The 11,773-nt window shown below is 38.3% G+C and overlaps 1 protein-coding gene across 1 annotated transcript; it reads right to left on the bottom strand.

Annotated features, from left to right (window-relative positions):
• Window positions 1-11,166: 11,166 nt before the first annotated feature.
• Window positions 11,167-11,532, bottom strand: LOC101642707 (eukaryotic translation initiation factor 1-like). Its single transcript, XM_045285582.1, has one exon. It carries the CDS (start codon window positions 11,530-11,532, stop codon window positions 11,167-11,169), a length of 366 nt encoding a protein of 121 aa, XP_045141517.1.
• Window positions 11,533-11,773: the final 241 nt, after the last annotated feature.

The following is an 11,773-nucleotide window of genomic DNA, read 5'->3' as shown; positions in this document are numbered from 1 at the left end:
GATGATCCCTTCAGGACCAGTGCTAAGAGTGGTGATACTGGGAGGGGGGACGGAGGGGGTGGTAGAAAGGGGGAGCTGATTACAAGGATCTACATATAACCTCCTCCCTGGGGGATGGACCACAGAAAAGCTGTTGAAGGGAGATGTTGGACAGTGTAAGATATGACAAAATAATAATAATTTATAAATTATCGAGGGTTCATGAGGAAGGTGGGAGCGGGGAGGGAGGGGAAAAAATCAGCTGATACCAAGGGCTCAAGTAGAAAGCAAATGTTTTGAGAATGATGAGGGAAACAAATGTACAAATGTGCTTGACACAGTAGATGTATGTATGAATTGTGATGAGTTGTATGAGACCCCAATAAAATGATTACAAAATAATAATAAAACACACACACAAAAAATAAACAAAAAATTCAAAAGTAACCTCTGTCAGGAATGAATGCTGTCATTTCTATAACTCTGCACTATATCCTGGGAAAAATTTCTTGGTAAACAATTTTAGAGAAAAATGTGATTTTACTTACTTACTTATAATGAAATTTTGCTTGTTGCTCAAGAAGCCAAATTCAAAACAATCCTCAAAATAGATACTTCTAAAAATCAAAACCAAACTCTGCCATCGAGTTGTCATAGTTTTGTACCAAATATGAGCATTATTTTGTAATTTAAAAAAGAATAGCAAAAACCTTTATAAACTTATGTAATCTCCCACAAATCACATGTGTCCTGGACCAATTTTGTAGGCATTACCTAATTGCCAATAAAACTCTGAATTTAGTTTGAAATTTCTTGTAACCATTACCTAACATTAACTAATCACAAACATTTTAATGAGCTATATATACAAACATTTTGTAATATCTCCTCCTTTGGTTGCTTAGTTCTGAATCCTCTTTGCTGAGGCAGTGAATTACTTAACGTAAAACTTCTAGCCAAAGGCTCTAATTCCTGCCAAAATGTCTTTCCTGCACAACTCTGGCAAGAAATGGAGGGAAGATACCAAGTCTTCACATGTAAGTAATTGGGAACCAGATTTCCCAGAATACCACCCTGCTGAGTATAAAATGAGCTCTCTGAGATGCAGAAGAGAGGATTTTACACTAACAAGAAGCAGAAGAGGAATGTCTCCTATGGACCCTGAGATCCATGTGTAGTGAATCTCCTGGATCCAGAAAGCAGATATGACTCCCAAGGGGCAGCTGTAGAACCAGAATCCAGGGCATGGAATAGAGTGATGGACTTCCCACCTCACAGAGCAAGGAAAGCTGGGTGCTTTGGAGCAGAAGGCTGGCTTGTGGAGTGGGGTGCCTCTGGGCACTTAATTGGTGAAGCTGGACTGACTGAATCAAGGAAGTGGAGCTGAGAGCCTTGGATTGAAGCTTACAGCAGAGTAGTATGCACTTTGGGCATTAATTAGCTTGAAAGAACTTTGTGTCATGTTTTGATGAACAACTCTATCTCCAGTATTTATCACCTGCAATAATAAATCTAATACCCCAGTTCTAGAAAAGAAGAGTAAACGCCAAAACCTTGGTGATTTCACCAGTCTCTTTCTTACCAGTAAACCTTATCTCTTTTTATTATTTGAATTCTACTCTACTTTTTCTCCCACTATAGCCAGGACCTTCTAATGATACCCTTTAAAAACAGTTGGTAGTAGTTGCAAGACACTCTCTATCTCTTCTGGTCTCAAGGTTATACTAATTGTTATTCTGGTCCATTGTACTAATTATCTCCACATACCTTTAGAGTTTCATTACTCTGGTTTCCTCCAGAGGGGAAGAGACCAAGAGGCCACTGTTTAATGTGCCTTTTCTAGCTAAATTCACTAACTCCCACTAAATGAACTTTATCTCCTTAGTGGCTCCAAATGGGGTCATCAATCTGCCTGGATGTCTTGTTTAGTAAAATGTTTGTTCATCTCCTCTGTCCATTTTTAATTGGCATATTTGCCTTGTCCTTGTTGAGGTGTTAAAGGTTTCTATACATTTTAGAAATTAATAACTTGTCCAATATGTAATTGTGCCAAAATTTTCCAATCTGTGGGTTCTTTTTAAGTCATTGGATGAAATATTTTGATGCACACAAGTGCCTAACTTTAGGAGGTTGCTGACCCTTAGTTTGTTTTCTACTATTTATGTGCTTTAAGTTATACACCTAATACGCTGTATTTATACCACGTATTAGGTTCCAATTTTGATTTTAACATTTATAATTTTTGAATTCTAGATTTTATGCTTATGCCTCTGATCCATCTTGAGATTAGTTTAGAATATCCCGTGAGATATGAGCCCTGTTTCATTCTTCTGCAAATGGATATCCAATTTTGTTCACACTGTTTGTTAAAGAGATCATCTCATCCCTATTTAATGTATTTCAGCCCTGTGTCAAAGATAACCTGTCCATAGTTAGAAGTATTTTCATTTGGGTTCGCAATTTTGTTCCATCGTCCATGTACATATCCTAGAACCAACACCAGACTCATGATTACCCTGGCTGTGTAATCATCAGAGTCTGGCACTGATTTTGAGATCAGGGAAATGAGCCTTCTTACTTTGCTCTTCTTTTCTCCCCCTTTCTTTCTTTTTACTTGAAGTACTCTCGTTGGTGATAAAAATCATTATTCTCTTGAAAGAATAGGACTGCAATATACTTGTAGATTGTTTGGGGTAGTAGTGCCATGTTCACAATGTTAAGTCTTGAAATACCAAGTCAGAGGTGACAGTGTTGATCTCCATGTGTTTAGAATTAATTCTAGGAAAATGTAACAAAGCTGAGCCTTTTAATGCAGAACAAGAGATCCTATATTTGAAGAACAGAACTTTGGCGGACAGAGCTTTGGGAAGGGTGGAGTGGCAGATGGAGTGATAACAAGAAACGAGAATTTAAATGGTAAACTACAGCATCTGTGGTCTTATTTCCCCTTTTCCCTTTTGTAGTCAGTTTATGCTTTGTGATTGAAAAGGTATCAAAAAGGCATTCTGGATGAAAATATCTCTTACACTTTGATGTTCATCATGAGCCAAAGGTGACAAATGCCTGATTTCCATGCTGCCACTCTACCTATTCATTTATGCATTTATGCACAGCCATCATTATTGGTCCTAGTAGAGCTTCTGAGTTAGTTTCACTATTATTAGTTGGAGTCAGCATATACTCTGAAAATAAATGCCATTCCCATTGATTGGTTCAGCATATATTTTGAAATGTAATTTCTATTGATATCTAGCTTTTGCTCTTTCTTTTTGTCTTCTGTTAGTAGCAGATGTAAACCTTATCTGACTATTAGAATCACCTTAAGAGTAGTTCATAATACCAGTGTCCAAGACTTATCCTGGAAATTCTGATTTAATTCACCAGGGGGAAAATCTAAGTGCCAGATCACTTAAGATTTTTGGCAGGTGACTCTAATGTGTCGCAAGGCACAATTATCCATATGGGGATTGTTATGCAGCCTCTAAAAGGATACTGTGAGAAAATATTTAGTAAATTATTTCAACAGCTTTTTAAAACCATTTTATTGAGAGCTAACACAAATACCACGTCATTCCATCGTTCAATCACATCAAGCAGTATTGTACAATTGCTACCACAATCAGCTGAAAAACCATTTCTCCCTTCTTAACTCCTTGATGTCAGCTTCCCTTGAGAGAATGCACATTAAAAGAGCAATGTAGGCTAAAACAAGAGATGTAGGTGATTGTATAGGATCAATCCAGAACTGTTACCAGAGCCAAGTTATTCCAGATCACAAGATACAATAAAAGCTGCCTTTCTCATTATAAAAATTCCAGCTGATTTTCTTTGCAGGCTTTGTCACTCCATTTTGATCATGAACAAATTACCAAAATGTAACAAATAAATAATTATTTGCTAAATATCTGTACTATAAAGTTTTAAATATTTCTAACATTATGTCTATAGAAATTTTACTAGGTTAATCTGAAATACCAAATCAATGTATGGTTCTATTGGCCTTTTCCACAATTTAGCCTTTATGTATACTGTGTTAAAGAACGCTGCCGATGCTCTTGAGAAAGTATTGGACTGCTAACCTCAAGATGTTGTTCTTGTAGGTACCACTGAGTCACTCCTGACTCGTAGCTACTCTATGAAGAGCTGGATGAAACACTGCCTGCACCATCCTCACAATTGTCCTTACTTTGGAGCCCATTTGTGTAGCCCGTGTCAATCCATCTTGTTGAGGACCTTCCTCTTTTCCACTGCCTCTCTACTTTACTTCAAGGTACACAGTTCAAAGCCACCAGTGACTCCACCAAGAAAGGAGAGAGCTATATACTCCCATAAAAATTTGCAGCATCAGAAACCTTTTGTAGGATTCCTATGAGTTGAGATAGACTTTGGTAGTGGAAGAGTGGTGTTTTTTATGGTAAAAAAGAAAACTACTAATTTTGTTCAAGTATACGTTAGAACTTGATGTTGTATTTTGAGAGATATCTAAGGGTGATGATACAACTATTTTGTTCATTCAGTAATTAAATAAGGCATTACTTCAGATTGTGAGATGTAAGGTTTAAAATCATAAGAATACATAAAATAGAGCAAGTTAAGGATACTCTCCTTATATTTACTTATCTCAAGATATTATTGACATTTTCTTTCTGCCATGCACATTTCTATATACATCAGCAGTTCTACTATGACTTATGGGACTGGTAATTTTATCCAAATCATCACTACTCAAAGTGGTTTACAACCACCAGCAATATTATAATAGCCTGAAAGCCACTTAGCAATGAAGATTTCCAACAGCCACTATGTGATTCATCTGTCATATTTTGTTTTTTATGTTAAGTTGTGTGGGCCAGAATTTTCCCATGATATGACCTAACAGTGCGTTCAGCTCCATGATAGGATCTTCCTTGAAATCTCAAAGCAGTTTTTGGAAGAATAGAGTAGTGTACCACATCCTTAATCTGGTCAAAGTCTTTACAAAGTTGAGGAAGTGTTCATTCAGGATGTGGCTTATTCTTAGTATAGACTGATGATGTGCTAGCTTACTTCAATTGCTGGATCTAGATTCTGCATCTGGTTTACTGCCCACCTGTTATATCACCTGCTGATCTCAGGAGCTATCAGCAGACTTCCAATTTTGGATGAATTCATCTCTGTTTCCATAACCCTATGGTCTGTTTGCTTCATCTTCCCTCTTCATATTCATCAGTCCCTGCAGCTACCGGAGTCTGGAGAAGTCTCTAGTTTAAGGCAAGACCTATGAACGTGAATCAGACTGAACATACCTATTCTACAATGTGTGAGCCATTTCTTGATATAAAGACCTTTGTATATAAAAGGGGGGCACCCCCCAAAACCAAATTTTTTCTCTCAAAACTATGAGTTAATTTTTTTAACAAAAAAACCTTGTCACTTTCAAAGTACTCTCCATTACACTCAATGCCTTTTTTAAATCTGCGATTTCATTCTTGGAAACATTTTTCAAACTCATGTGTTTGAATGACTGACAGCTCCTCCCTCACAAACCCCCCCCCCCATCTTCTGCATCATCAAATTACTGTGAGTTCATGACCCTCTGCATTGGCCAAAACAAAAAGAAATTGCATGGAGCAAGGTCAGGTAAGTAAGGTACATGGGGCAAGAGAGGCATGCTGTATTTTGCCAAAAACTGGCCTACTGATATAGTTGTGTGAGCAGGCGCATTGCCGTGGTGGCAAAACCAGTCCCTGGTCTGCCACAAATTAGGCCCTTTTTTTGGTTGCACACTGTAACACAATCTTTTCAAAATTTCTAAGTAGAAAGCTTGATTAACAGTTTGACCTGGTGGAATGAACTCCAAATCACTATGCCCCTCACATCAAAAAACAAATGAGCACCGCTTTGATCTTTGATTTCACTTGGTGTGCTTTTTGGGGGTGAGATCCACTGGCCTGATTGATGTTTGCTTTTGGGGTTGTAAGAATAGCACCATGTCTCATCACCAGTAATGACCTTGAAACGAAGTCTGGGTCACTTCGGAGCTGTTCTTTCAAAGCATGGCATTTTCTACTTCACACTTTTTCCTGGTCAATAAGAACTGGAGACACAAATTTCTCAGCAGCCCTTCTCATTCCCAAATCTTCCCTTAAAATTCACTTAATTGAGCTCCAAGATAGTCCAGGTAACGTCCCTATCTCTTCAATGGTCAATCTTTGAGCACAAGTGCTCGAATTTTGACATTTTCAAAAGTTCGGGAAGTTGATGGACATCTAGAACATGGTTTTTCATCAATCGACATTTCACCTGTTTTGAAATGAGAAAGCCACTGGTACCTTGAGTTTTTCCCATAACACCCAGTGGGGTGGAGAGGGGGTGGGGAATACCCCCTCACATATACACATGCAAGTGTTACTGATTTTGTTGTCCAGAGAATCTAGTCTAGTAAGTGAAAGAGTTGAACATTTAAGTCTATACTTTTATAACACTCTGGAAATAGCCAGATAGGTGGTACACAGAAAAGAACAGTGTATTGGATTCTGCTGAAGTAGTTGAGATTCTGAGCATATGGAATATTATCCTTTCCAATACTAAAGCAGTCTGCCTAGCAGCTGATATAAAGAAGCTTTGTAGAAATAAAAGAAGCACATACATAAGCATACACTCATCAGCCCACACAATTCATATATAAATATTCACACCGTTTTTCCAAATGACAAATGCAAATGAAGGTCAAGTAAAAGCCAGTTTGTTCCTCATGAACTATCAGGGAACTGGCATTTAAAAATATTATAAATTCAACATATGTACATACATTTATTTGTATACGTTGAATGGTTGGCAGCTGATGTAAGTGTTCTCTTCTAAATCTAACAGACTTTTATTTTTATCTTCATTTTGATAAGAGGGATTAAAAAATAAGACAATGGTCCTTATGCTTAGGTTCAGCTTAATTTTTCTCTTGGGAATTCTGAGACAAAATCTCATGAACTCTTTTCACAAAAAGCTTTCTGTAAGGTCCTGTGAGTTTACTCACCTTGCTGCTTTCGGACCTTTGACAGGTGTGCATCAAGAGAAACCTGTGTGAGCTCCTATTTGATAGATGTCCAAAAGATAATTTTAGATTATTGTAATTTTCAGGGAAATGCTCAGAGTGTGCAGCTGACAGCTAACTTTCTCCAACAAATAAATGTCTAGTATTGGAAAAAATGAACCAATCTGCTTATAAGAAATATAGCTATAATTCTTACTGGAAGGAGGGAAAGCAAGACTTCATCTCACTTCCGTTTGGATGTGTTATCAGGAGGGAAAAATTCATGGAGAAGACTCCTAAGAAAAACCACAAATAAACACAAGACCAAAAAACCCCAGCAGATTTGCTCAGTGCAGCACATCATTTGGTGTACCGACGGCTGCTTCCATGAGCATTGACTGTTGAGCCAAGCAAGATAAAATCCTGACAACCTTACTACTTTCACCATGTATCATGATGTTACCTATTGGTCTACTTGTCAAGAGTTGGGGCTTTTTTACACTGAGTTGTACTCCACAAGGAGGGCTGCAATCTTTGATCTTCATCAGCAACTGCTTCAAGTACATTTTACTTATAGCAAGTAAAATTGTGATTCTGTATTTCTCAGGTTGTTAATAAGCCTTCGTCCAATCTTTTTCCTCCCAAAACCACTTTATTGGGAGATAATACAGATATCATATTGTTTCAGAGCTCAATCACATCCTGCAGTATTGTACACTTGCTACCACAGTTTCCAAACATTCATTTCCTTCTTGAACTCCTTAACATCAGCTGCCTTTTCCCCTTACACACACATCTGTAACCCCTAGAAACCCTTATTCTACTTGCTGTCCCTATAGGTTCATCAAACCTGGGTTTCATATACTGAAAAAGGGACCTCGTGTGTGCCAAGCACAGATGCACTCTCTGTGGGAATAACAACAAAAGGGAATACCGGGGTCCTGCAACCCTGGTCTCCCATCCCAGTCAGCCAACACAGCTACCTTACCTGCAGATCTTGTGATCCCACAGCGAACTGTTCATGCGGGTGATCCTACATTGGTGCCATCGTCCCAGGACCTCCTATATTCTTTTGATGTCTCCAGCATCATTCAATATTCTAAGAAAAGACAAATCATCTAATTTTAAAAATGGAGAGAAGACATGCACACCTAAGAACATTCAGGCTGCCAACAAATATATGAAGAAATACCTGTCATAGTTAGCTATTAAAGAGATATAAATCAAAATAATTTTGAGCTATTATCTCACACTAGCTTTAATAGCAGACGTCTAATAAAACAGAAAACAATAAATGCTGATGACTGTGTGTGAGACTGGAACCCTCATACAGTGTTGATCAGGCTGTACAATGGTGTAATCACTGTGAAACTGGATGGCACATCCTCTAAAAGTTGGAATGAGAAATACCATTTGATCCAGCAATCTTTATACTTGGTATCTATCCTAGAAAATTCAGAGCTGCAAGAGGAATAGATATAAGCTCACTCATGTTCAGCTCAAGCAAAGTAGCAAAAGGATAGAAACCACCTAAATTCTCATCAAGGGAAATATAAACAAATATGATATATACATGCAATGGAACAGTACACAACATTAGAAGATAATGATGAGTTTGTGATACACCTAATCACAAGGTGTTGCCTGGAGGACATTGTACTAAGTGAAATTAGTCAGTCACAGATGCACAAATTTTGTATTAAACCACTATTTGTATCAAACCACAAATTTTGTATCAAACCACGTTAAGGAAAACTTGTGTTTATACTACATGAAACATTCTTTCATGGTTACCAAAGATGGGAAGCAGAGGGAGGGGAAGCCACTGGCTAGAGGTTGTCTCTTTTGGGAACCCTCCCCCCACAGCCCTGGGCTATGCCAAATGTTCTTATTTATATAGCATATAGCATGACAAAGGTAGCATAGAATTTACCAAATTTTTAAACATTCTATTTTTTTATTTAATCATTTTATTGAGGCTCATACAACTCTTATCACAATCCATATATACATCAATTGTTATGAAGCACATTTGTACATTCGTTACCCTCATCATTCTCAAAGCATTTGCTCTCCATGTAAGTCCCTGGCATCAGCTCCTCATTTTCCCCCTCCCTCCCGCATTTACCAAATTACATGGAAATTAATCTGCTTTTTTTCCTCCCAATTAGGTGGTAAGTCTCTACAGCAGTTCTCAACCTGTGAGTCACTACCTCCTTGGGGGTTCGAACGACCCTTTCACAGGGGTTGCCCAATTCATAACAGTTGCAGAATTACAGTTATTAAGTAGCAATGAAAATAATTTTGTGGTTGGGGGGGGTCACCACAACATGAGGAACTATATAAAGGTTGCAGCGTTAGGAAGGTTGAGAACCACTAGGCTAGAGAGTAGACGTGTTCATTTGAGGCAGATGATATGCAATAAGAGGGAAGTTTCCCCGCATGCCAAACAAAATAATGGAAATAAGAACCAACACTGGATGGAGCACAAGAGTTAAAGACAACAGAGAAAAAGTGTTACATATAAAATCATGCAATCCTGGTGATCAATAAGTAGATGAATGGATAGACATATTTGGGAGGGAGATTGGAAATAAAACCACATGTAAGTATATGTAAGTTTGAGAAAGGATATTTGTACATGGGTGTTTCCTTTTGCTGCATGAATGTGGTGGAACAAATAGGGGGTAAAATAATGAAAAAAATTTAGATATAACTAAACGTCTTCTGGGAATGAGTCACTGGATCTCAGACATAAGGACAAAGAGGATGTTCTACATCCTTCTTTGTTGAATATCCCCTGGAGTCTTAAAATTCTTGAGCAGACATTTCTTTTTTTGCTACAAAATCAGTATACCTTTATTAATAAGAAAAAATATAAAATTTGGAAGCTGTATTTTTCAACTGCCTACATCTCCAGGTTTATACACATTAGAAGGCAGTGTTTCCATAATTCCAACCCTTCCCCCAATATTTCTGACTTTTTGTTTTACATCATACCAAATCAGTAGTTTTGACATGCTCACATGCTCAAGGGACTCAAATCGTGTTCTGTTTCAATATTCTTTCAGACTGGGAAACAAGCAAAAGGAAATCAGAGGGAGAAAGAACAGGGACACAGGTTGGAGGGATAAGGTTTCACAACACAATTTTTTTTTTTTTTAATGCTAACAGAGTTCTGCTACCCTTGAAGAATGAGCAGGTGCATTGATGATGCAAAAACTCCTTGGCACAACTTTCCTGGCCCCCTTTTCACCAATGCAGTTTTCATTATTCTATAAAACCTTCCTCATAGCCCCCCTCCAATCATCTTGTGTCAAGAAAATCTATCAAGGCTACCTTGTGAAATCCTGAAAAGCAGTCACCTTTACCTTGTGAGCCAACCTGCCTTGACTTTAACTGACCCAGCAGATCCCTTGAGAAGCCACTGCTTTGCTGTGATTTTGCTCTCAGCATCAATTTGGTAAATCCAGTAGTCCCCCCGGTCACAATTTGTTCCATGACACTGTCCTCATTAGCTTCAGTCTTGTTTGAAACACTGATAGAAAGATCAGCTCTCTGACTTAGCTGCTCCTTGCGGACAGTTTTCAGCACCCACCCAACTGAAGGATTGCTGCATCCCAGATGGACATTTAAAATGGAGAAGGCTGAGCCATGTAAGAGCTCAGCTTCAGTAGCTATTGCATCAATGGTAGGTGTAGGATCTTTTTCCAACAGCTTTTGGACTTCCACTACATTTATTCATTGCCTGAGGTTAACTGTCTTCCTTCTCTTAGCTCATCTTTGAGGTCTTCTCAACCTTCATTAAAATGTTTGATCCATCAAACATTGTTGTTCTATGTGGCATAGGATTCTGGTAAAGTTGGTGTAAAGCTTCAATGACATCTTGAATTGTGTTTTTAAAAAAATGATATTACCCCTCTTCTAGAGATTGCTTTTTTACATGGAGCAATGTCTTCTCCTCCTTGTCATTCTTCTTCTTTTTGAAGGTACCTTAAAGAGACTACGGTTTTACTGCTGTCATCCACTGATTGTGCAGACAAGTTTAAACACCTCTTGACTAAACTGGAACCCAAGGAGCAATACTTTTTAACTTATCCTCATACAAGCTGCGGGGTTTTAAACTTATGACAAGGGAACGAAGGGGAATTTTCTACTCATTGCAAGGAAATCCTCATTTAAACCTCAGTGAGGCAAAAGCATTTAAAACCCATGAACCTCAGCTGGTCCAACTTAGCCAGTCCAATCTCTATAAGGAACTGGCATATGTGTCTGTGCTGGTCACTCTGTAGCAGAATCACTTCTCCATGTTCTGGATGCTCAATCAAAGAACCATTGCAGTCAAATATCTTCTTAAAGGTCTTCATTAGTTTCTTTTTGTTGTAATCATCAGCACTTCCTTGGACAGTGGTAAGGGTCTTTATGCTGTTACGCTGTTGAATTCTTATATGGATATAATCCTTGGTCCCTGCAGGAAATAGGTCATCACCCTTACTGACATCTGCAAACGGGTCGAAAGACTGAAGGTTCTGGATAGTGGGCATACGATTCATTTCCTTTCCAAGCCTGAAGGAAAAGGCAGGCACAGGGGATGGAGCGTTGGGTAGCAAGGGCATTTGAAGAGGCTCAAGGAGGATGTGGCACAGTGATAGGGGCTGAGAAGATACTTAAGGTGCAAATATTGGTCTTACCCAACCAGCATAGAGGTAAATGATGAAAACTGAAGAAAATGAACAAGGATTGAAATGCCAATTGGCAAGCAATCAGTTAAATGGACTAATGGAC

The sequence above is a fragment of the Echinops telfairi genome, unplaced genomic scaffold (assembly GCF_000313985.2).
Source record: "Echinops telfairi isolate 266 unplaced genomic scaffold, ASM31398v2 ScPeMD7_7473;HRSCAF=8511, whole genome shotgun sequence".
Taxonomy (NCBI): Eukaryota; Metazoa; Chordata; class Mammalia; order Afrosoricida; family Tenrecidae; genus Echinops; species Echinops telfairi.
This window is presented reverse-complemented; position numbering and strand designations above follow the sequence as displayed.

Bases quoted from the DNA above. Each gene is read 5' to 3' on its own strand.
- LOC101642707 (XM_045285582.1), bottom strand. From the start codon at position 11,532: ATGCCCACTATCCAGAACCTTCAGTCTTTCGACCCGTTTGCAGATGTC.